At 44.5% G+C, this 26,824-nt stretch overlaps 1 protein-coding gene across 1 annotated transcript in view; it reads right to left on the bottom strand.

The window, feature by feature from the left end:
• ESRRB (estrogen related receptor beta) overlaps positions 1-26,824 on the bottom strand; it is a gene marked incomplete at its 5' end in the record, with an annotated part of 83,090 nt that overhangs the window by 18,779 nt on the left and 37,487 nt on the right. The window contains 2 exons of the mRNA XM_080618855.1: positions 7,952-8,068; positions 19,886-20,295. Of these exons, the coding sequence (XP_080474981.1) occupies positions 7,952-8,068; positions 19,886-20,295 (527 nt within the window). The remainder of the gene's footprint in view (positions 1-7,951; positions 8,069-19,885; positions 20,296-26,824) is intronic.

Genomic DNA, 26,824 nt, shown 5'->3' with positions numbered 1-26,824 from the left:
GCTCTCCCAGGGTCTGAGCTGGGGTGGTGCTCTGTAGCTAACAGAGATGCCCCTATCCCCAGGAGCTGCAATCTAAAGCACATGGATTGGCACTGCCCAAGGAAGCTGGAAAGAGTAGGCTGAAAGCAGAGAAGAAAGGGAGAAGGGCTATGCCCAAGGTGTCTCCTACAGAATTTCTGTCTCCCTGTTTGCTCTGAACTTCAGGAGAGACAACAGGGTGTGGTGATGGGATGAGTGAGCCAGGAGGAGACCTATCTAGGAAACAGAGAGCAGTGATGACCTTAGGCTTGCCAAGATGGGGAAAGAAACAGACTACAGGGAAAAGCATCTCTCTCTGAGAGTGAAGAGGCTGCAACCTGACTAGGCTCTTTCATTACTCTGAGATTCCAGCATGGGAAGGGAAAAATAACTCTTTATACCATTAAGCTCTCATACTGCTGCAAAAAGAGGTCAGCCCCTGCAAAATCTCCTGATAGATGACTGGTGTAATTACCCAACACATTTGAAACATAGAAAACCAACTTGAGGGTCACAGCATGGCCATTAAAACACAGCAACTGGCATGATGCAGGTCAGCAATCTTGGGAATGACACTTGCAATGGAAGGGTGGAGAACTAGCCTGGGGAGGGAGGCAGTGGAGTTTAAAAAAATCCATCTCCTGTGTTACAAGGACCTACAGAGAGATTAGATCAGTTCAAGCAGGATGTTGCAGCCTCCTTCACCTTTGATGTTTTGAGGGATATGCTGTTGCGTAGGAATGCTTCTTTACTGTCTGTCTGGTTAAAGAGTCCCTGGACTCAGAGGGACAGGTTAGCCCTGTGATGTCTGATATACCTAGTACCAGAGGCCCACTAACTTTCCAAGAGGTAGTGTTCAGAGCTAAATCCCCAAAGGTGTGTTTACTGCCTAAAGGGACCTGCAGCCCTGGGTGTGATTTAACTCAGCTTACTTTAGACTCGGACAGCTTCCTTCTGTGCATCAGGGCTCCCCTGACAGGCAACAGAGAGAAGCTGGCACCTCCACATTCATCTCGCAGGTCAGACAGGTCAGGAGTCATGATGGATACTTCTCTCCATTGGCTACCAAGAGAACCCCTGCAAGGTCAAACTAATGCTTTCTCTAGCTCAGTTTTCTGTCTCAGTCTATTTAGGTAGAGTGTATGAGCCTTTTGGAACTGGTAAAGGAGAGTAAGCACAGATCAAGGAACAAATTTTTAGGTAACTAACACAATGGAGAGGGCCTCACCACTGCAGGGAGAGAGGCCCACTTTTGATGGAGATCCACAGAGGTGAGGGAATTAGAACCACCAACACAGCATGCTGCTGCCTTGGCCAGCCTCTTAGAGCAACCTTACAGTGTCACCTCAGCAGCAGCTTTTCCAACAGTAAGAACTAGTGTCCACTTTTTATTTAATTCTTAAATTTAGAACAGCTGTGCCAGTCAATTCTGAGTAAAGACTCTCTCAGGATACCCTGCAGCCCAAGGGCTTGCACAGTCTTCAAAAGTGAGTTAGGGAAAGGGATTCAGTCACACCCCACTCTTGCTCACCTCAGGAGATCATAGAATCATAAAATGGTTTGGGTTGGAAGGGACCTTAAAGATCATCTAGTTCCAACCCCACTGCCATGGGCAAGGACAACTTCCACTAAACCAGGTTGCCGAAATCCACATCCATCCTGGCCTTACAATGTTGTCAGAACTGCCTAAATGGTTCTGACAATGGTTGGGATTTAAACATCCCTGGATGGTTGCAGCTTTTATCAGCTTCCTCTTTTCCGTACACATTATAAGAGCACTAAGCATAATTCCTGGTGACAGAATGAACAAAGTGTTTACCATAAACCTGTGTGGAGGTGATGCCTTTCTCAACAGATTTACACTGATGGAGCCTGGACTTCATGTTTGACAGAATGGGGATTTAGTTAGGTATGGCAAGAACCTAAACAGATTAATAAAAGAATGGGAGGAACCAAACTAAACAGATTTATAATCCATTGGATATGGGAGAAGATGTGGGGAGGGTCCTGGATGCACCAGTCTTACGGCCATAAGAAAGATACCAAGTGCCAGTAGCCCAGTGTGTGCTTTGTGGACTGTCCGTCCACTGGAAGCCTTCTCTTTGGAGAATTACCATCACCCTGCCAAAGGCAGCAATGCTCAATGTCATGCCACCACACGGCCCAGCCCCAGCCACATTGCAAATGCTCAATTCATGCCTTGGAAAATAGTTACGTGTGGATGATACAGGCATCAAGATGCCACTCACTGCACTTGGAGATCCTGTTTCAAAGGGCAGGGGGTTGCCTGTCTCTTTTTAAACACAAGGGTATTTTAGAGAAAGAAAAATAATTTTTCTTTCTCTTCTTTCATTTGGATGCCTCCAATAGTGATATTTCTGGCACCGGCTGGAGGCAGAATACTCTATAAATACAAAGCCATTAAATCACATGCATCAGCAACCTGATCAGGGCTGCCTTTTAATTTCCTGACATGAGCTGGCCACTAACCCAATTACCCAGAATCCCCGGAGGAGCCCTCATCCTTCCCAGGAAGCACAAAGCAAAAACCCGAGCATATTGTAGGGATGTCAGCTGAGCTTTCACTGAAATCAAATATCTTTTTGAGAACACATGGTCTGGAAGCAGGGATGGGGGCAGGAGGGAAAGGGGAGAGGTTGCTGGAAACACTTTGCTCCATTGAGAGATTCTTTCACTTGAAAACAAAAAGGAAACACCCTCCATTCAGTTATGTTGCCAAAAAGGAGCTCAGCTGTTGATTCAGATATCTGGATTTTAATGAAGGATGAAGGCAAAGTTACTAAGTGGAAGTAATTTGGGATTGCCAGTGCTTGGAATCCCTTGTTTAGATACTAGATGAGTGCACCCAATTTATAACATCACAGAGACAGGCCTGCCCAGGGTAAGAGATTTGTTTAATTGAGAAACATCTGCACCATCAGCCCCGGGCTACAGCTGGTAAGGGAAAAATTAGGAGAGTTAGGAGTTATACCTAGCAGAGTTAGGAGTAAACATTAGGAAAGTATCACTGGCTACAGCATTTCCTACTCAGGGTCTTGAACAAGAGGAGCATGAAATTTAAGAGGCAGCCACTTCTGAAATTTGGAGATTATAGGCTCTCCATCTTTAAAGCGGGGACCACCTCCAACATTCACACAGATGCAGGCCCTTAGGCAGCACAAAGGTTATCAGCTTGTTGCAAGTTCCTCATAGGCAAGGTATTCCCAAAGACACCAGAGACAGGGTGGCTCTCTGCAGTCCTCAGTCCCTGTGATGTTTGGGGGGAGGAGGCAGACCTTATGAGTGAACTGGGCCTGGGAAGAAGGAGAAGTAGGAGGAAGGTGGTTTTGTTTTTGGTTTTATTTCTCAATATCCTCCTCTCCTATTAACTGGCAATAAAATAAATTTTTGAAATTTGCCCATGACGATAATTCCTGAGTGATCTCCTTGACTTTATTTCAACCCACGAGCTTCATAGTATTTTCTCCCCTGTCCTGCTGAGAAGGGGATCTGAGAGTGCAATGTTGTGTGACACTTGGCCAGACAAGGTCAACCCACCACAATGACATACAAAGAAGGACTGACATCACTGTCCTCTTCATGGTGCAGTTCTGCAAGGTGACACACAGGACTATGACTTCAGAGAGGCAACAGAGGTGTGGAGGGCAAGGCTGTGAGGTCATGTTTAACCAGCCAATGTCCAAAATCAAACCTCTGAGCCCATTTACAGAAGCCATGTGTCACCTGAAATTACATCTACCTCTAGACGACAAACAAATTGCTGTAGAACTGAAAGGCCATGGGTGGCTAGAGCGTGAATGGCAAGGCTATATTCTCCCTAAAACTGACAAGGTATATTGAAGTTTTAAAAGAGACCTGCCAAACCACTGAAATTTCTCTATCCATCATTCTTGAGAGCCAGAGAGATCTAGATCTACTTTGTAGAGCCCAGGGCTAAAGAGCTACATTTTGGTCATTGGGAGCACAAAACAGAGAGTGCTGGGAGTAGAGGGGCTCTGGGGTGGTCAGAGACAGGGATGTTTAGCTCTGCACAATGCCTCTCCTCTGCAAGTTGCAGGGCATGTTTTCCTTCACTTGTCATCCGCACTGGCCAGGCATGTATGTAGATATCATCTTCTTCATTTGGGACCAGCAGTACCACAGGGTGCTCAGGTTTCCTTAATTTTTGCAGAGAAGGGGCCATGCACTTATATTGGATAAAGTTGTGAAGAAGCCCCATCTCCCACTGTCTGCAGGCTGGTGCTACAGCAAGGCCAAGAGCAGCACAGCACAGGTTTTCTAGGAATGGTGCCTCTCCACAGGGCATTGGGACTGGAGTTTGTTGGAATCCTGGACTCCATATTCAGCAGCTTCCTATCTGAGCCTGCGAGTGAGGGGCTAATTAATGCTCTCTGGGGGCACACTCAAGATGGAAGGGGAAAGTGAGACACAGGCAGCCAGACAGGCCAACACTTCAGACATCTGAGCCAGTTGGGCTCCATGGGCAGAGCTTTCTGCCTGCCACTTTCCCCAGCGAGTCTGGCCAGCCCTGCAGCATCACGCCAGGAGAACCTGAGACAGCAAAGCTCTGATGTCCGTGCAGTTCCCTTGTTGCAATGCATTGATCAGAGCTCTCTTAAAGAAAGTGGCCTGGATATCTGAGACACCTATTGATTGCTCCACTGGCTCTCTTCCTGCCCTGATCTTCATTCACTTGGTGTTGCCTGAATAACCTGCACTTTTGTGTTAGGGGCAGTCTCCCCAGATCTTGAAGGGCTACACTCAAAGTGGCAGTCCCTACAGGGAGGAGAGAAGACGTCTGGTGACCCCTCATATGTACTCCCAGGGGGAGGGCCTGTGTCTCTTTGGCAGCATCAACTGAGCCTTTAAAATGTAAGGCAGAAGCCTGAAGTCATGTTTTCCTGATTCTGCCATCTCTGAATAGTGGTGCCTTCTGCCTGAAGAACAGGCTTATGCCATATGCCCAGTGGGCAGGAGATGGTATGAACATCATGTATGATGACAATGACCAGGAAAACCTTTCCTCCCTTAATGAGAAGAAATCATGAAGCCCTTAATTAGGTACTAATGGAATATTATGCTCTTCTTCAGAGGGCCAGTTTCTTTACCCAGAAATGTCCCCACTAGGTTACCAGCTCAGTGCAAAGGACAAGAAGAAACCTGTCAAGAGAAGAAGTAGTTTCTAGATCTCGCCTTTAATCACAAGACCGTTCTTCTCCAAACCCCTGGTAATCAAAGAGGAGAAAGACCCTGGCTTAGCGACCTTCTGCCATAGATGAAGCCAAGGAAAAGAGAGGTACAACACAGCAAAGCAGAAAAGGGAACTACTGAAAGGGAAAAAAAAAATAATCCTAGCTCAAGTATCAAGATACATCTTGTCCTAACGAGTGCTGGGGGATTCCAGAACATGCTCTCTGGGGAAACCAAGACATCAGGGATTTAAAAAACAAAATTAAACTACAAGAACTGTACAGCTGGGAACATTCCTGCCCTGGCAAAAAAAGGGATGGATGAGCTAATAGCATGATAGATCAGAGATGGAAAAGACCAATGGACCTTTCTAATCCAAAATCCCTTGTCAATACTGCATTTTTGAGGAAGTCAAACAATTATGGATTTGTTCTTTCCAGAAATTCCTGCGTCTGTGAAGACCAAAGACTGTAAACCAATTTCTCCCCCTTTTTGGACTTTGCTTTTAAAGATGTGTACTGACTGAATTAGTACTTTGTGCTTCCACCAGACTTCACATAAAGTTAACTAATCAGTCTTCACAATCCTTTTGCAAAACAAAGCAGTATGACCCTTATTTCCCATCTTGGGAAACCGGGCAATAAAAAAAGCACAAAGGAAAAAAGATGCCTGCCCCACATTGCTTGCCCACTCTGTGTTAGGATGTGGGAGTACTATTTGCAGATTGCTAGTGGAGTCTCCTCTGCTGCTCTTGATATTGTCATATATTCCTGCATCCCATTACTATCAATAAATCTTTATACTGTATATTCCACAGCTCTAAATATTATGGGCATGTATTACGGATATACTAATATCAATAGCAAACCATCCTTCCCCAGTGGCTTTAATGATGCCAAATCAATCCCTATATGAATAACTAAATATACCTCAGCACAAAAGCAGTCGTAGAGTCAAATTTCAGGTTGCCATGTATAGTATCCCATGAGATTCAGGAGTTCAGGCACAGCATGGTGTGAGTGAACCTACATTGCTTTCCAACCTGATCCTGGTCTGGAAGGAGTTAACTGTTTTCACATAACTTGGAGGCTAAGCCACAGAACCCTTCACAGGAACCTGCTCTGGACTGTGCCAAACTCCCAAAACTGGAAGCAGAGGATGCTCTGGCCACAGAGTCAAATGTGCCAGTTCAGGCTTCTGTGGCTCTGCTCCCCCAGCTGCCAGCTCTGAGAAGCTCAAATGCTTGGATGCAGGGCAGTACAGACACAGGCAGCCAGCAAGCCTGGACCCATGCTGCTGCTCTGCAGAGTGACTGGAGCCACTTAAAAGCTCAGGCTTTTAAGGTTGGTTTATGGAATTAGTATGAGCCAGCTAGAGCGCATTACCAAACTGCACTCCCACTAATGCCAGTGTCACTAGTGTGGACTGGCATGTGGGTAAAGGGATATATCCCCTCCATGAACTACCACATGCAGAGAAACAGGTTTCCAGTGGTCCTTATCTAGGTCCAAAAGTAGCTGCCTCCCTCCCAGCAGTGGATCAAGATCCTCTGAGCCTACAACCTCTACACCTCATGGAGGACCAGACTACACAAGCCTGCACCTCCTCTGCTTGGTGACTGGGGTGCTCTAGCAGGAAGATATTTAACCACAGAAACTACACATCCATCAAAGAACAGAACAGAGTTTAACATCTAATCTACATTCTTAACAATACTGGCTGCCATCAACTTGCCTCTCAAGAAATGAGAGCGCCCTAGTGCAAAGCAATACACGTTCAAGTGACACTGTACAATTTATCACCAGCTGCTATAAAGACATGACCTGGAAGCAAGCTGCATGCTGGCATCTTGGCTCCAGCATACAGGACTTGCGCAGATCACAGCCAGCTTCTGTTCCTCGTGGTTAAACTGAGGGGACTATGCTCTGCCAGGTACAGCAATGCAGAGTTACATGCAATGCTTCTCCTTCCTTCCCCTTCCTCTCCCCTTGCTGCCTCTCTCAGAGAGACCCAAGGGAAACAAAGCTTTAAAATCAATCTATAAGAATAGGTTTAATTGCCACTGAATTCCCTGTGGTTCACCTTGAATGGACAAGGATTGGGGAGGGCAGTGGGGGGAGGAAAAGCAGCACAAGAGAGAAGCTGAACACTGCTTGGAGAGCGGAGAGCGTTGAACAGATCAACAGGCTGAGCACAGCGCAGGCTGGGTGTGCAGGGCAGGGGCCTCACAGCTCTCAGACAAACCTGTGCCCATCTTCAAATAGTCTCCCAAGTGGGAATATGGGCAGATTTTTGTTGCACACTGTGCCATAGCTCTGCATTAACTCCATCCTTACTTTACAAAGCCCAGCAAAGCCAGTCACGATCACACAAAGGGCAAAATGACCTCAACACTGCAAAACGAACTGGGTAGAAAGAAGTGAAACACCTTCCAGCCTGGGGTTCCTTTGGGAAAGTCTGGCACCACCAGTTTCCAGTTATTTTTCAAATTTGCATGTATTAGAAGTAATATCCTGTCATGAGGGTGCTGACTAGAATCCTTCTTCTCCCTGGACTGCCCTCTTGGTCCCTGCACATCCTGACTATTTTACAAAGCCCCTGAAAACACACCTTTGGAAAGCCAGAGAGGGCAAGCATGCAGTTAGCCTAAGAGATCCTGCAAGGCCTGGAGTCTCAGGTGGTGTTGGGACAGAGAACAATTCTCAGTCTGACTCTGTCTTACCTTCTTTTAGCATCCCCACTTTGAGGCATTTCATGAAGCGACAGGCCTGACAGGACTTGCGCCTCCGTTTCGTGATCTCACATTCGTTCGTGGCCGGGCAGCTGTATTCAATATTCCCTGCAATCAAACACAGAGATGGTCACCCAAGAACCATGTTATCCTCAGTGATCCAGGGACAAGCTGCAGTGGCCCAGATATTCCCACCACCATCAATCTGTATATGCTGTATGTTTGCTCACTGATTTGCACACACACATACTCTGAGACCACAGCCGGCTGATGATGGCTCTTAGAGAGCCCAGCACTATGTAGAACACATTTCAGGAAAAAACAATACTGCTCTAAGTATTGGGAGAAACCTGTCCATCCAAGGGGCTGACTGCAATGCTGGGCTTTTAGGTGCAATGTCCCCTCCAGGTAAATCATCATCCCTTGTGCTGCATCCTTTATAACCTGGCCTGTTCCCTGAAGTCCAGGGCTTAGAGTGGGAACAGTTCAGATATTAGCAGCATTTCCTTTGTGGCCAGTCTTGTTCCATGTCTGTAGGATGGATGTTACCTGCCCTTTCTTGCCTTGCCTGGGGGAGCAGGGAGCTCAGGGATGACATTTTGTCCTTTGCTTCCTCCTGCCTGCTGGCATACTACAGGTAGCAGGGAAGCAGTAGGTCTGGATTGAGAAGATGGATAACATGCCCTGTAAAATACACATTTTCTCTAGGCAAATCTTTCCAGTTTTACTTTATTAGCCCTTGTGCATCTGTGTCTCATCCCTCTGCAAAGAGCATCAGCATTTCTTTCCTCATTCCTTTCCACGTATGATCACTTCACAGCATTGCCTCTGAGACAAAACAGGGGAAGCAGCATCACAGATTTATTTCTGGTCACATAATATTTTATCATAAGCCAAGAAAGTAACTGAAACACAGACACAAGGGTCTGACATGAGGATACAAGTGCTGGATCACACTATAAGGTAGCAATTATTTAGTCCTAGAAGACAACAAACAGAAATGACTATTTACATCCTGCCATTCATTTTGGAGGTGATGTTTCTGAAGAGAGCTATTCAATGTTTTCTGTGGAGCAGGACTGGAAATCTAAGCTTGCCAGTGATGCATTGACAATGACAATACATTTAAGGCTGTCTAACTACTGGGTCAATCAGGCAGCTCAGAAAAGGATTACTAAGCTCTACAGTCAGTTCAGAAGAATGAAAAAGTTGGTTTGGAGGTTTAGAGCAAGAAATTGAGATTCAAGAGTTCAATCAGAGCTGTAGGGAGGATTTAGGTGAGAGCCAAGAGAACACACACTATGGAATTGCAAATGTTCCATCCCTGGCAGCGTTCAAGGCCAGGTTGGATGGAGTCTTGGATGACACGGGTTTAGTGCGAGGTGTCCCTGCCCATGGCAGGGTGGTTAGAACTAGATGATCTTAGGGTCCATTCCAACCCTAACTATTCTATGATTCCATGACTTTGTATATCATCAGATTAGAAGTAGAGCTTACAGTTTAGTAGCACTGGGACAGGACATGATTTTTGTTCCTACTTCTGGAATGGATTTCTATGTTCTTGCGCAAGACCCTTCCATCATCTAAATAAAGACCAACTGATACATACTAATCTCTGGGGGTGGCTATATTAGACTCTGGGGCTAACTAAGAAGCTGGAAAGCCCATTGGGAATCTGAGTCAAAAGACAGAGCACAGATTCAAAAGGAAGAAAGTACTCACTATGCTTGGCCCATGCTGTGTGAAATCCCAGGAGTACACAACCCCAAAGCCCAAAGGTGATCCACCTGCTAGTTATAAACCTTCTACCTCTTGCCCTTGTTTTGTCACAAGACTTGCAAATTGCCTCTAAAAAGCTTCAGTCCATCCACCCCATTCTTCACCGTTGATCATCTCCTTCCAAAATGCAGTTTGTCTGCAGGAGCAGAGTGTGCTGCACAAGTTGCTTCCATTCAGACTGCTTTTCGTCATTGGGCAGCACCTGAATTTCAATAACTAGCAATGTATCAACATTCTCAAGAGAGCTGGAAATTGAGATTCAGGCTTAATCTCAAGGTAATAAACAAACTCCTGCTTTAGACACACAGCTCCAGCACATTACAAGACCGATGAGTACAGAGGCCCTTACCTCATGATCAGACGCTTGCTGTGCCCCAAACAGGAAGGAACAGAGCAGGAACAAACCTGGGAGAACACTCCCCAGTCTCACTTTGGAAGATTTTGCCTTAGTTTCAATGCCCACATTTCTCACCAAAGCCAGGACCAGACTTCTGGAAAGATGTAAGACTTCATGTTTCATGGTCTCGTGGCCAAAAATTTGTCCCCTAACAGACATTACACAAAGGGCACTGAGCCCTTATAGCAGCGGAAGGCAGTGACAGCCCCCATCTGGCAGCTCAAGCTCTATCTACCCTGCATCAAGCAGATCTCCCACTTTCCCCATGCCTCCAGTCCATGGACCCCTTGACAAGCGAAGTACTGGAAATGGTTTACAAAACCTACAGCACAACTAAATGTGCTAGTGTCAGAGTAGGTGTAGGTACTGGTTACCATATACATACTGTTTGTACAGCTTAAAAAAGCAGTTCTCAAAGGCACTTCTGTACTGAGATCATGACTGTTAAAGGAGCAGAGCCAGAGGAGAGTGGGCAGTGGGCAAAATTCCCTTCCTGGGTGGCAAAGCAGTGGCCACCACGTTGTGCAGCATCCATGTGGCTTGCTGGTAAGCATAGCTGAAAAAATACACCCATTCACCATGCTTACTGCCTTCACACTGAACATAGGTTCATATGCCCCTTCCACGCACTGTGCCCAGTCTAAAGGAAGAAAGAACCAGTAGCTGTGTCTTACAGCCCTCTTTACAGGTGCAAACGCTAGAGGTGAGACCTGCTGTACCCTCTTCATAAAAAACAATGCTTCCAAAGTAAATGAGGTTTTATATTAGGCCCCATAACATGCTCTGCATTTCATGGATTGAGAGCTACAGCTGGGGGCGGTATCTGCCATTACTGTAGGAAACAGGGACATCACCAGAGAAGGCACAATCAGCATTACCCAAGCAGAACTCATCCAAGAAAAACTATCATCTCCAAACTTTAACAAAGTTCTCTGACTTCTTTTTTGTGTGTGTGTGTTTGTCTCAATTTCTTTTATGGGCCCTGAGGCTGGCTGCCAGCACAGTGAGCTGCTCACAGCTCCCTGTAATTTCTGTAAGTGCCCTGTGATAAAGTGATGAGATTAACTCATCGAAATTCCAGCAGCCTCCCAGTGGCTGGCGGTCACACCACCAGCCCAGCTGCCAGTGCAGGGTGCTTCAAGAGAGCTTCCTCTTCACTGCAGCAGGTTGGGCTGCTGCAAGACCCTGCAGAAAAGCATCAACACACAAAGGTGCACATGGACAAGTCTGTAGGCAAGTATAAAATTCAAGTCAAGCCTCTGTGTGTCATGAACTGTAGATTACGTGACCCAGAAGGGCAGAAAATGGGAAAGTCTAATAAACAAGGCCTTAGTTTGAAGTGTTGCATATTAGAAGAGATTTTCTTGACTTAGTCAATATTTATATTTGATGTGAAAATCTGCTAGGACTTCACTGATTCCACAGAACAAGATTTACCAAAAAAGATGGCTTCAATAAATCAAGTGGTAGGTGACCAAATCAGAGTTTGGATTTGTTCCAAGCCTTCATATGTAGCCTTGCAGGGCAAATCATTTCCTCTCTGTGTCCTAGGTTTGCTCATCTGCAAAACAAAACAAGCACCAAACCTACCTTCTGGGGAGATTGTAAGTCTTGATTCATTAATGTTTAACTGTACTTTAAACCCTTTAGATGAAAGACGTTAAGAAACAGCTAAGGACTATTAAGGTGACAGATCATATTTTTACTCTGTTTTCTGTAAAATTAGACCTTCGACCATTAAACAGTTTGGAAGATATTTTCCAGGGCACACATAGTAAAAGCACCTGAAAGGTGCATCCCAGAGCCTGGTCATCAAGAGACCTCATAGCCACTATACCTCTCTGGAAAGCAGAAGATGCCTCCCTGAGCTTGGGAAGGCAGTAAAGTCCCACCCAGCTCCTGCTTAAGTTATGGACAGGACTTCTCAGAGAAGTTGAGCTCAGAATTAATACAGCACTGAGAGTGCAAGCTGCTCCCTGCTTATTGATCCTGCCTTTCTACAAGGAAACACAGGGAAGATTATAAACAAGTAGCCAATCAAGTTTTAAAGCTAAAGCATTTTCAGCTTCTGTTTTCTGAAGGAAACTCATCTCTCCTCTTTTTCTGGTTTATTCTTCGTTGCTTTGCACCATTCTTCCCCTCTACTCTTCTTTTCTTGCTTACTCTCTCCTGCTTTGCACTGCTGCACACAGAATTCTCATCCTTTCCTTTGGGTGACTCAAACAAGAGGGCCAGATGATTGCATGCAGCTTTTCCTGAATGTCAGGGGAAAACCCAGACTCAGATATATCTGCTATTAAGTTCCAAATTCCATTCATTCAAGTCATATCTTTCACCCTAGTGATATGACACAGCATGCTGTGGTTGCAACAAGTGGCATGGTGCCATTCTCTGCTGCCCCCCCTCCCAAGCCAGAGGGCTGAGAGCAGGAATTCCCAGGGAAATCCATCTCATAGGCAGCTCAGCTCATGCATTTGTTTCCTTTTATCCCAATTTTTGTAACAATTATTACACTGCCCTCACAGCTTTGGAGGGTTTTGTTTGGAATTTGATTGGTTTGTTTGTTTTACAGTAATTGCTTGCAATATTCCATAGCCTTAGGAAGATCCCACCAGGCAGTCAGTGTAATGCCTCCATGGAACAGCTCTTCTGCTTAACTTGGACAGTCTACAGGAGAAAGCAACCTTATTTTTAATAAGCCGCTAGCTGTGATGACACTGTCATTTCAGTACCCACAAGCTTTTGTCCTGAATCCTTTTTATCTCTGTTTCTGAAGGTAAACAGATCATTTGGGTGTCTCAGTGAAAAGGGACCTGAAAACTGTAAAAAGGTCCTTGGTGAGTATAGTGCTAGATCAGCAGTTTCACTGCCCTCAGCAGCACCAGTCTGACCTCCTGTACCAGAATAAGGAACACCGATAATACGCATGGAGTGGATTCTCTATTACCTTCCACTTAAACTTCCACTTTAACTGACGCATCAGAGCCTGAGTCCTGGAGTGAGAGGTACTTTGTGAAAATCAGAGGAAAATCTCTTCAATGATCTGCATGAGGTAAGGGGTGGGAGTAGGGGTGGTATTTTTTAAGTTACAGTTTCCAAAGAAATGGATTCAAACATTGAACCTGTAAATCTGTATTTAGGCACTTGAATAAGTGACCTGATTTTCAGTAGGGCTGTCCTATGCTTCCAGGTGCCTGAGTATATACATGCATCAGCAGAGGCTCCTATTTTTGGAGAAGAGAAAAACAACAATCAACTCCCCCCCAATAACTTCCTCCCAAAAAAAAACACCAAACAACCCCAAACCCAACTAACTACCACAAAACACAACCAAACAAAAAATCCCAACAAAACCCAAAACCCTCCCCACCCTAGTACACATGTTTATCACTTGCAGGAAAATGAGACTTTGGAAAAGCAGGTGAGATAAGCCCCAGTACTTGGATTAACCAAAATTTTACTTCATTCAGCTTATATAGTAAGTAAAAAAGAAATGTGAGGAGCAAGACTTCAGGACCCTTGACACTATGAGAGGGAAAGGGGGTAACTATAGGTGTAACACCAGCACTGTTTGCCTCTTCAGGGTGGCACACCTAGCCTGAGCTCCACAAAAGAGGACTTAGACATTTCAAACAACCTCACTGAAATCCACCTCCAGCTTGCAAGAGGATGAAGGAGATGGGTCCTGAGGCTCTCTATCTACTGGCAGCAAGTTTGCCTGTGGGGTTTCTGACATAGAAATACTTTACCAAAGTTCCACAGAAAACATCCTTCTGCATGGAGTTCTCTGTACAGATGCACTGAGGCAAAAAGAAAACACAAGACTAATAGTGTTGAGCTGCAATGGAGATGGTTTTCTGAATCCAAATGCTAGAGCTGTGAATATTAAGCAGCATTCAGGCACTAGACCGAGGGAATGCTGGACTGTATCTGATTAAGCTTCAAAAGTTTTCTGAAAGCTCTGAACATCTGGTCTTTTTGCTGTGAACTCCCACCTGAAAAGTAGCAGGCACATTTCTGAGAAGGACGGAAGGACAGGACAGTGCCTGCCTACCATGGCTGCTAGGGATACAAACCCTCCCTTCTGTATTTCACAGGCCCTTTGCTGATCCTGTGGATGGTAATGCTCTTCTGCTCAAGAAAATGCTCAAACTCTCTCAACTGCTTCTCCCTTCCCAGGAACCACTCTAACCACCGTAATAATTACCAGAAGTCCTAGAAGACATCAGGTTTTGTTACAAGCCTGTTATGAATCCCTACAAGTCTTTCTGAGCTGTATTGTCCATATTTGAAGCCCCTTACTGATGTAAGGGCACACCAGCACAGCAGTTGTGTTGCTGTACTCATTGAGTTTGAAGCTTTCAAGATTCAAGCAGGGAATTCACAGATGCAGGCGTTCTGCCTGATACAAATCCTGCCTATTCAGAAGATAATGGTAAATATGTCTCTTCTTTCTGACTCTCCAGTCACCAGTTCTCTCCAATATCACCCCCTTGTCCTGGGTTCAGCAGTAGCAGTCAGTTTTTCTCCTTTTTAGTAGCTGTTGCAGCACTGTGTTTTTGACTTTCAGCCTCGGAACAAAGCTGATAACAACTGATGTTTAGACTGACCAAAGATTTTGTGAGTCTCATGCTCTGCCAGGGAGGAGGAGGGGCCGGGAGGAAGCAGGGACAGGACGCCTGACCCAAACTAGCCAAAGAGGTATTCCATACCACAGCACGTCATGCCCGGGGATGTAACTGGGAGCTACCCGGAAGGGCACGTCCTTTTTTCGGTCGGGCTCTTTTCCGGCGAGCGGTATCATATTTTCTTCCCTTGTTATTTCTCTTATCATTATTATTATTGGTGGCAGCAGTAGTGATTTGTGTTATACCTGAGTTACTGGACTGTTCTTATCTCAACCCGTGGGAGTTACATTCTTTTGATTCTCCTCCCCGTCCCTCCAGAAGCGGAGGGAAGAAAGGTGGGGGGGAAGTGGACTTCGTGGTTCTGATTTACGGCCTGGGCTTAAACCACGACACCCCCTGCAAGTCCCGTTGCATCACATTATGGATAAGTTCCAAGAACAAACAAAGATCAGGGAGAGAAATCTTAATTCAGATTTATTTTCCTGAGCTTTAAGCTTTCATTTTATGTTAATGGGTCATTTTAGAAATAGCCTTAATTTTCACCATTTGAACATGAAAAATAGATGAAAGGTAGTCATGAGTATGTTGAATAATAAAGGACTCTTATGGTTACATAGAACTGTTATTAGTTAATATTCAGAATAGGCAAAACCAGTTGTAACAACTGATGAACTAAAGATAACAGCAATATATTTGATTGATATATAATGCTTTATATACTGAACAAACTAGTAAAAGCAGGAACAGTTAGATTAGAATTTGTATCCGGTAAGAAATCCAGCATTTGCCTTTATCCTAAATTTGGATACATGGATTAGTTAGGATTTCCATGGGATAAAATTCAGAAAGCTTTAATTCAGAACCATTCAAAGTATGTTATCTTTCATGTACCAGACCCATTCCATTCAGCTAATATGAAATTACTGGTTTCAAATCATAGCATGGTTTGGCTTGGAAGGGATCTTAAAGATCATCTAGTTCCAATCACCTTGCCATGGGCAGGGACACACCTTCCACTACACCAGGTTGCTCAAAGCCCCATCCAACCTGACCTTAAACACTTCCAGGGATGAGGCATCTACAGCTTCTCTGGGCAACCTGATCCAGTGTCTCACCACCTTCATAGTAAAGAATTTTTTCCTAATATCTAATCTAAATCTAGACTCAGTTTAAAGTTGTTCCCCCTTTCCTTGTCTCTACATGCACTTGTAAAAAGTCCCTCTCCAGATTTCTTACAGGCCCCCTTTAGGTGCTCAAAGGCTGCTGTAAGGTCTCTCCTGATTCACCCTTCTCCAGGCTGAACAAGCCCAACTTCCTCAGCCTGTCTTCACAGGAGAGGTGGTCCAGGCTCTCTTAAGCACTAAAAGCAGCACCCTTCAACATGCCCAAAACTCAGATTCTGTCCTATCTTAGCTAGATTGCACCTTAGAAAATATTCACACTAAGTCAGGTGATGCCCATGGCACATATTTCTATGGGGGACAATGCAGACTGCCACTAGAATATAATGGGACCCAGAGCACAGTTCCCACAAAGCAATGCGATGATACAGGAAGAGGATTCAATTTTTGTCAGACAGCCTAGCTTCATATCAGGTCAGAATTTCTGACTCCCACTCAAAGCATGTGAAGTTCAGCCCTGGGGTTCAAAATAACATGTTCATAGAGAAAGGCCTGCAGTCCAATGGCGTGTGCTATCATCTCATCTCAGGTTTTCACCTTTCCATCTCAAGCATTGCCAGTGCTGCAAAGTGGAAATGGCACACAACTTTTCAGGTCTTGATCCTTCTCTTGGGCTATGTAATATAACATGAGAGAGGTCACAAGTATGACCTTCCCAAAACCTGTGGGACAGGTTAGGATGTGCTGTGTGATCCTAGCTTACTTCAGCAAAGCCAAACATTCCAATTCAGCTTGAAGTGAATCAACAGTTTGAATTTTCCTCACTTCTTTTTAATTCCAAAAATCTTTTTTTTTTTTTTTTTGGGGGGGGGAAATGTGACACAGTACAAATTCTGCTTTCCTTTGGAAAAATGTTGCAGATGAAAAACTCCCACACAGCAACAGTAGTGACCTCAGAGATAACCAGCCATGCCCATGGTGGCTTTAAACCTATCTCCTCTCTCATCACTTGCAAGGCACCAGCTCTCATGCTGTCCAGGACAGCCTGGCCTCATCTGGCTAAGGGTGAATGGCAGAGCTGTCAGGCTCAAAAAAGATCTGCAGCTTGGATGTCCGTTCTTCCCACTGCTGTAGCAGCAGCAGGAGCAGAGAGGCCACTGCAGGACCCTCCTGCCTCAAGAGATGAAGGTTTTACCTGAGTCAATGCAGCTAAAAAACCCAATGGGCAGACTGGGTCATTTGTAGTAGGGGAGGAGGGTACTTGAAGAGGAGATTTAGTGTGAAGATCTGCTTCATGATCAGCGTTGGCTAGATAGGGCTGTGGTAGTGTAATCATCCAGGACACATTTAGACCCATTTTCTAGCAGCATACACACCTATTACTTAATAAAGTTACCAAATGTAGGGCCAGCAGATTAAGTACTCTTATAATAGTCACTGGTTTTTCATCTTTCTTAGGCACAGAGAAGTGGCTGGTCTAAGACCACAAAAGCCTGATGAATTTACCTACTGCATCTCTTGAGCACCTGGGAAATGCTGGAGTCGTAGCTCCATCCCTGTGCTCAAACCATTAAATCAACACCATTCCCAGGCACCAGAACCACATCAAGTCTTTTGATACTAGCAGGGGATACAATCGTGTAACATACACATCTACATGCTTTCTGCACACCCTACATCAATGGTAGTCAGCCTGGATGAAGATTTTCCTATTTCTTCAGTTAGATACTTAACACGTGTACTGAATACAATACAGTTGCAGGATGAACTCCTTATGGAAATCCTTCTGCCACTCTCTTTTATGTGATCCTTAAACCCTTTTTCCCTGCATACCCAGGGCTGTGCTTGGATATCGCATGCACTGCAGTAGAAACCTGGGAATGGTGCATTTTCTTGAATCAACCAAACTCTGCAGCCTTGTTTGCTGCCTGCTCCACTGGGCTCAGTCTTCAGCTCCACCGCTGAAATTTCTTACCCTTGGGCACTGCACACTCGTCTCTCCCACTCTTGGGAATAAAAGCATTTCTGGTACCTCAGTCACCAGCCAAAGCTGATGACAAGGTGAGAGAAATCTCCACTTATTCTTTTCCCCCATCTGCTACATGTTAGGAGGCAATCAATTAGGGAACCACAGGGAGAATATAGCTGTGCTGGGGAGAGGGGGTTGGAGGGAAGTGCTCTCCCTTCTTGGGATCAAGTCAGCTGACGTATCACCCATGCTCATACATATTTCAGGCACTGCTACCCTGCATAATTTTCTTTTGAATTTCTCTGAAAACTCTTCAAAAGTTCCCAGGTCTTTTTTTACCTGTCTAGGTTAGGCCTCGCTTCTGCTCTGCCACAGAGGTGCTCCAGTATCGATCCCACAAGGGGTTAGTTTTTCAGTCTTTTCCTGTATAAGCAGCTCCTAGGGCTTTGCTTCAGAGTACTACTCTGTCTCTCCTTTAGCACCTGAATGTGCCAAAACGAAACACTGGGAATGGGTCCAAGTGGTGGAGGAGGGTCAGAGTCAGTGCTGACAGTCAGAAGTGCAAGTAAAAGTTCACATTCAACCACAGGAGATTCAGCAATGACAGATCACAGAAACCCTGCCAGGGTACAACAGACCAATGCCCTAGAGATGATCATGCTTTCCACACAGCATAATGAAACAAGAAGAGTCAGTGGGGCAATACAAAGTTATAAATCCCACAGCTGGATAACAATAAGGAGAGACATCTAGAATCTACGAAATTAGGCTAGAAATAGTGAATTCTGCAGAGACCTGGGCTGAACTGCACTCTATACTGCTCTGTCCACTCCAGAGTTGAATATCCTCAGTGACAGAGAGTAGTCAGGCCTACTCAATGAACAAAAAATGAATGCTCTCCCCACACGTGCCTTTCTTTCATTTCACAGGAGGCAAGGAAGTGTTGCCATGGCGGACTGACCCCAGCCAACTGCCAAGTACACACAAAGCTGCTTGCTCACTGGACATCTGTGTCCAGTCAACCCATCGTGGCTGGGTAAACTCAATACGCTTTCCACCGGAAGGTGAAAACTTTTCACAGTTAAAGATTGTAGGAAGGAAAGGCTTTGCTCGCACAGGGCCTGCTTATGTAAGTACACCCAAGCATCCATGGATATTGCAGCTTGCCCGGAGGCACTCCTTCTACTCCTTCTTTTGGCTATACTGTAACTGTGTGAGTGCTCATCTGCAGCATACCTATGCAGTTAGGACACAGTCATACGCCTCACATGTGAACTGTACATACAGGTGCAATGCACTGCAATTCATCTACACATACATGCACCAAGGTTTTCAAAACCACCTGAGGAATTCCTCATCCTTAGTAAGACTGACAAAAAACTGGGTACCTCTATCTCCTTCAGTGTCTAAATTTTTTATGTTTAAAAAAGTTGCATCTTAATGAAAAGGGCTGTTGCAACTAACCAAGGAGGAACACAGGACTGACTCTCATCCAAGTGCCGGTCCAGCCTTGTGGTGAGGTCTATATGGAGTCCGCAGCCACAAATTAAGACTGGCAGGACAGAGTGAGAAACTGTATTCCTGCAATGCTGGAGCTTTCACCTCAAGGTGCAGACATCTATGAAAATAAGCCATTTCTAGGGAGGAGCATCTACTCTTCAAATGGGTCTCAAAAAAAATCTTTGAGTGCAAAGCATTTCCTTTCCAGGCCTCGCTCCACTAGCAGCCACATTATCAGGGTATCAGTGCCACTAGACCATACACTCAGATCTGGTAGCCAGCCAGGCTAGTTAGACAAAGGTTGCTATCATGACAAAACCTAACTTGAGGTCCAGGCTGATTTTGAAGGATCAGAGCTGAGCAGGAGGAAAGAGGAAGCATACAAAAGGATGGAGGTTCAGGTCCATTACATACACCCTCTCCTTCCCCTTTTTATATGACATGGAAATACTGCAGTCTCAGCAACGTCTGGGGCTGCCTCCCTTTTTGCTATGAAACAAAGGTATCAGTTTCCCTCCCTTCCCAACATACCTTGAATAGTCCTTTTGAAGAAGGCTTTGCATGCCTCACAGGAAGCCACGCCGTAGTGGTACCCAGAAGCAATGTCCCCGCACACCAGGCACAGCCGCTTGGGGATTGCATTGAGCATGTACTCGCACTTGGTGGGCGAGTCCTCCATGATGGCGCTGGCGCAGTCATCGTAACGCTTGCGGCAGGACCCACCGCCAATCCCTGTGCCATTGAACATGGGTGGTGAGTCTAGGCCATTGGGGTGGCCACCCATGGCGATGCCATAGCCACCACTAGCATCGGAGGAGCCACTTGGGCTGTGGTGGCTGATGGCGTCGATGCCAGAAGATGGGCTGGAGGGCTCGGTCTTGATGAAGGACCCACAGCTGGAGGAGAGGTGCCGCTCCTCCGTGGCCATTCTGCCGAGCAGCCTGCAGGGAGAAAGTAAAGGCACTCAGAGACCTCCTGGCCAAACCCAGCTCCAGGCTGGTCAGAAGAGATATCTCCTTTTCCCACCTCAGTCCAGCTCCAGTTGGCTCTGGCTGTTCAACTCCACCCTGGTTCTTCTCCTTTAGTACAACTCAATAAAAACAGCATTCCTATTACCCACAAATTCACAATAGAATAAAGACAAGGCTATTCACATAGACCATGATTTCAGGCTGTTCAAAAGCTGCAGTGCTGCAAAGGGGCATCAGCGCTGATGAGGCACAATCTACCCAGAGCACAATCTAACCCTGGGACAGCAGAAAGAAATGAGCCTGTCTGTGGCGGACCTAGTGAAAAAGATGTTTGTTTAGTTCAGAATGTGCTGCCCTGACTCCAAGCAAAGAGTTCACAAGCAGACCCTGCAGAAAGGACTTGCTCAGATTGGATTTTCTTTTGTAATACAGAAGTAGTTGATTAATTTTCATGTTGGATTTCCCCTTCCCTCTCCCCTCCCCCTTCACTATCATCACTAAAAGAGGAGCTTAGAAACTGATGGAAAATCATCTGATCAAAAGTTTCATCCAGCTTAATCTTAAATCTTTATCTTTCTTCTATTTACTAGTATAGGGCTTTTGCATGGAGATGCTTCTCTCAAATTCCCATTTCTTAGAGAGAGGTTTATGCTCTTAAGTATATGGAAAGGACTGCATCTTTACCAAATTTGAAGCTCTTACTTAGGATCACAGAATCACAGAAGGGTTAGGGTTGGAAAGGACCTTAAGATCATGTAGTTCCAACCCCTCTGTCGGGGCAAGGATGCCTCACACTACATCATGTTGCCCAAGGCTCTGTCCAACCTGGCCTTGAACACTGCCAGGGATGGAGCATTTACCACTTCTTTGGGCAACCTGCTCCAGTGGCTCACCACCCTCACAGTAAAGAACTTACTTGAGTTAAAAAAATAAAGTTTAATAAAGAATAATAATAATAATAAAAAAGTTTAATAAAACTACTTATTTTAATGACAGTCTTACTCTTTACATAAATGTTCAGTCTTTTTTTAGAACATTGCTATTTTTATGACATCTTGTGGCAATGAGTTCCAGGGATTACTTTTGTGGTGTATAAACAAACAAAAAACCCCCACTTTAATATGCCTATACTGTATCTGCAGCCTTTCGGGCTCCCTGAACATCTCCTGGCACTCATCAGGAAATGTATTTCTGCCATGTTCTCCTCATTCAGCTCTTTGCTATCTATATAATTGTTCTTCACGCAGAAGTTTTTGCAGACCTCTTATCTGCTTCATCATCCATCTCTGAACTTCCTCTTGTCTGGCTATTTCTGTTCAGTCCAGAACAGAGTTCAATGAGCCAGCTCCTCAGCAGCATGAAACTGGCACCGCTCCATCACTTCTCCAGCTGAAGGTCCGGACAGTGGTCACACCATCAATTACTTACTGACGTTACCATATTTTCAATGTTATTTTCAACCTATTATATAACTCCTTATACTGTTTCCTTTTTTTGTGTGTGTCTTTAAATTGAAATCTAAATTGCTACCATTTCTTCAACAGAGAATATCAGCAAGTTGCTTATTGCAATCCTCAGATCTTTTCCTGTGTTGCTGCAGTTAATTTAGAATCCATTAAGATGTATGAAAAATCAAATTAATGCCTTCTGATGTGCAGTGTTTTGCAATAGGCAACAGTGCATTTTATCTACCACTGTGTTGTCCATGCATCCAGCTTTATTAGGATCCTCTGGAGTTTTTCAGTATTTCTTGATAATTTGATGTCACCTGCAGTCTCATTGTTCATCCACATCCCAGATCATTAACACATGGATCAAACACCACAACACTGATCTTTGTGGGTGATTCATGTTAACCTTTATCATGCTGAAAATTGACTTCTCTTTCTTTTCTGTGTAGGGTATGTTTACCTTTCCTTTTCTGTCTCAGACACTTTCTAATTGATAATAGTATTAACCTGAGAGGTTAAATTTTCCCTTCAGCAAAATAGGTTTTCAAAGGCTTTTAAGAAAACCTAAATACATGCATTTTCCTGATGACATGTCCAAACAATTCTGACTGACTGGAGATGCTTGACTTTTCTTCTTGGAAGCTCTGCTGGTTTAAAGTTACCATACCACAGTCATGTGGATAACTTCTATTTCTATTTCGGTTTCAGCCTATTTACCTGGTATTTGTGGCAACTCCTTCTGCCAAAAGGTCAAACCTGTCAGGAGACAGGACAAAACATTCTGTGACACAGCAAGGCTGGAGTGCACGTGTATATATATCACATCTCTGTGTCTGTTGATATGAATGTAGATGTTTGATATGCAGCAACTTCACCGTCCTGCATCCTTATGATTTCATTTGACCCATGTATCTCCTAATTTTCCCTTCTCTGTTTCATCCTTGATGTTTGACCTCGTCTCCTACCTCTGGAATCGATCAGCTAAGTTTGTTATTTGGCAAGACTCTTGACCTTGAGAGTATGGGCAGGCATCTCACGTTCCTCAGCTGTTTTGTGTGGTGTTACTTGAGAAGAATCCAGAGGCTGGTTCCTCTCAGAGACAGTGTGATGAGCTGATGAATGCCCATACTTTGCTCAGAGGGTCATACTGGACTAGAGGCCATGGAGCAGTCACAGGAATAATTGCTGCAGGTGCATTCATCTTTAATCCCACAGGGCACCTAGACAGATTGCAGATCTCCTGGTGTAATGCCAGCCGACTGTGTGGGAGAAGATGAAGCTTTGCTAGTTGAGACTAGATCTTAGCATCTCACAGCAAAGCTGAAAGCTGCTGTGCTGGCCAGATGCTGGGACTTTTCCCTACCTGAGAAGTACATTTGTAGTAAAAATCTGAAGATCACTGGGTGCAATAATACAAACTGGGAACAAAATGGAAGGCAAAATCACCATAAAACGCTGTTCTGCACTGCAGAACTCTGCATTAAAAGGAGTTGGAATGCTAAAGACAGAGGACACCACTATGATAAAGGCATGACAAGGAGGTGAGCTGTACTGTCAGATTCAGTCAGCAGAGTTCAAATCCCAGTTTCTGTCTCCTAAAAAGCCCAGAATTCACAGAGAACCTCAAGAGGACCCACTGAGGTATCTCCCCTCCATTAAAAAAAAAAAACAAAATAAAAGAGGGGAGATCAGTCTCCTAGGACCAACGCACTTCTCAACTCACAACCTCAATTAAGGAGCCTTCCTCCCCAAGGAAGGCAAACAGTGACAGTGACTGTCTGACTGCAAATCAAGGATAGCAACAAACCCCCTACACCCTCACAGCTGAGGATGCTCCTGTTCCCTTCCAGGAGACAGTAATACACAGTGAGTTCTGGTTCGATGTGAACATGTGCTTTAGAGGCAAAAGTCCTAAACACCAAGACAGATCAAAGAGCATAGTTAAGGTGGCTCCAGCCATTCCAGTCTTTGTGTTACTCTTTTCTGGCCTCTGGTGCAATTTGCATAGTTGATTATTGCTAGGCAATACACACTGAGTTTAGCCTCACCAACTCTGACTTTCTGCAAGTCTCATGGAGTTCCCGTGGTGATTTTTAAACAGACTAAAGAGTGCCCCCTGGCAATGAAATACAACATCTTGAACTTCAAGAACAACACCTAAATGTTTCTTGCTAAGATTTCAAAGTGATGAACAGCCATTTTGCTCATCTCTAGTTACCTTAATAGGAATGTAAAAGGAGAGAGACTTGATCCAACTCTCCTCCATGCTGGCACAGGAAACTCCGTTACTATTTCTGTGCCTGTGTAACAGGCTTAGAAGTTCTAAACGTTTCGTTCTTTTCACCTTTCCTCATCATAGGTCATTCCCTCTAATCCCTTTAGCATCTTTGTGGCCCTTCTCTGGATTTCTTCCAACTTGCCCGGGTCTCTCTTGCAGCAAGGTGCCCTGAATCACACAGTGCGATGCCACAGCAGTACAGGGGAAGAGTCACTCTAGAAAGCACACAGCCAGGTAGATGTATGGACCAACTAAGCAGTAGCTTTGACAGACATCAGGCTGCACATCAGCTCACACCATTGGATAGCCACTGTCTCATTGGGACTTCTCTGAACATAAGCTGCTTTTGCTACTGTGTTCTACACAACATGAAATTTGGAGATTCTCCTTGTTCCAAAGTAGATCCAGTATCATCTTTAAATCACACACTGCCAATTGCCACTTGTTTTATCAAAGCCTGTTGATAATACTAATTTTTTCAGCCTAGCTCTTATTCTTTGTACTTTGATTTTTTTTTCTTCCATCTTTCAGTTCTGTCAACTGTAAAGTTGAGAACCTTGCATTTTCCTCCAGGTCACTAATGAATATTTAAAGTCAAAACACTGCCCTTTTGGACACCACCTTTGCAGAAGGATAAAGAATGTCTCTAACCCTTCTGTTTACACCCTGTCAGCTAATCCATGATTCATTTCACAGGATTTGTATCAAAACCAATTTGATCTAATTTCCCTAATCAGATCTTGCACAGCTTTGTGTCAAAAGCCCATGCACCGTCCAGAGACAGTCTATCCATTGCATTCCTTTACCCACTAATTATCTAATTGTATCAAGAGAGGTTATTGTCTGCTGTACTCCTGTTTCATAAACCCACTCCTGCTTATCACTAACAATGTTGTTAGCAGTTATGTGCCTGTAACAGCCCTCATACAGGCATGCTTCAACCTCAGTGATTCTGGATGTAAATATTCAGGTTTAGATCAAGTCAAGATTGTGCTTTAGGTTTTTATCCATTAGTGTTATCTCCCTCAGGCAGTGATGCTGGGTTAACGTTACAAGTTCCACCAATTCTTCTCCAGCCTTTCATGTTTTGCCATTTTTCTGTAATGCCTGGACTGCTTATGAGTTTAATGCTCTCTTGAGAACAGCAGCAATACTAAGAGAAGGAAAGACTGCCAGATGGACAGCACCAGAAAGGGACAAAACATTAGTGTCATAAAATCAAGGCAGCAAATATTGCCCCCAATTTTTTTATTTTTCAGCTTCAAATATTACAAGTTGGGGATCAATGCAGCTAAGGCTAATTTACTGCACATCCTTTGAGGTTATTTTTGCCAGGAATGGCTATTTGTAGCTATGCTCACCTCTTTACTGACCCACTTCTGGGTATGCCAACTATAGGAATGCAGTACTCTTTATCTACAAGTCTTCACCTAAATCAAGAGAAACATGGTCCACCACTTGCACCTGCTTAGCAAGATAGCCAGAACAATATCCAGCTTTGTAACTGAAGGCAACTTTTTCCCACCAGAAGAATTATCTATTGGCTAAAGGGATCTGTAATTCAGTAACTTAATACCATCTAAGCATCTAAGTGCAAACCCAAATATTTGACCCTGTACCTTCTCCAGGCAGTGCTCCCTATTCCAAACTGGATCAAGGGCAGTTTAGAGGCAACACTGCTGAGCTTCTCTAGTGGCTGATCCTCATTATGTGATCTTCAATAGGAAAGGCAAGGATAGCTCAGTACAACACTCCAGTTTCCGGGAGGAAGATAAGAAATGGGCACCAGAAGTTCTGCCATGTAGGCTACCCAGTCCCTTCACCAGTATTTTCTGATAAAATCACAAACTCACCAACACAACATGCGGAAGATTTCCACAGTAAGACTGAAGTTGTCATTAAAAGGAATGCTGAAATATAGCCATAGGACTAGTATCAGCTGAGGGAAGGGGAGAAAGAGAGAACACTCAGGCCTTTCTCAGGCAAAACATTCTCTATTCTGGGCACAAGTTGAAATGTAAAACATCAGAAACGGGCTTTTTTTGGTGTTCTCACAGCTGGATGTGGATTCCAGACAGAATTAAATTGTTATTTTTTTAAAGTCCTTTCAGATCTACCATAAAACTGAAAACCCCCACAGGCGAGATGCTTGTACAGTTTTGTAACTTCCAGGTGCCCTATGGCTGTGCTTGTGGAACTGCAATTTAGTCCTGAAGTCCATGAAGAAGGAGTCCTCACAGCAGACTCACATTTTACTGACAAAACCTGAGAAGACTGCCAGCATAAACCTGCTCACTTCACGCTCCAGCTTGTGACAAAAGTACACTTTGGATTGCATAGACGTTTTTAAACCAACCATGCAAAACAAAAGAAGCTTTGATCTGCAAAAACACCAATGATTTAAACAGAGATAAAACATCCAAACTCTTCTTTGCTACAGGCCTATTTTTGCTATCAGTATTTGTTAGCCCAGATGATACAAACCTGCACTGCATGTGTAAATGAGATGTGCATATCATGTCATGATACCATTTGGGCGTTGCATCCTTTGTGGGCCACTTAAGAGAGCTTTACAACTCACAGCTGATGAACAATGTAGATCAGCTTCTCAAACACTGGCTGCAACTCCAGTAACAAGCCAAATTTTGTCAGGCAGGGTTTTTTTTTAGATACAGGAGACAGAAATAAATGTTTTCCAAGTGACAGGCTAGATATGACAGCTGTAACAGCAGCCACGGTAATTTTAGGTCACATATGCAAGGAGCTAATG

Source organism: Psittacula echo, assembly GCF_963264785.1.
Source record: "Psittacula echo genome assembly, chromosome: 5".
NCBI classification, from domain to species: Eukaryota; Metazoa; Chordata; class Aves; order Psittaciformes; family Psittacidae; genus Psittacula; species Psittacula echo.
Note: the sequence above shows the minus strand (reverse complement) of the source record. Positions and strands in the feature narration are given on the sequence as shown.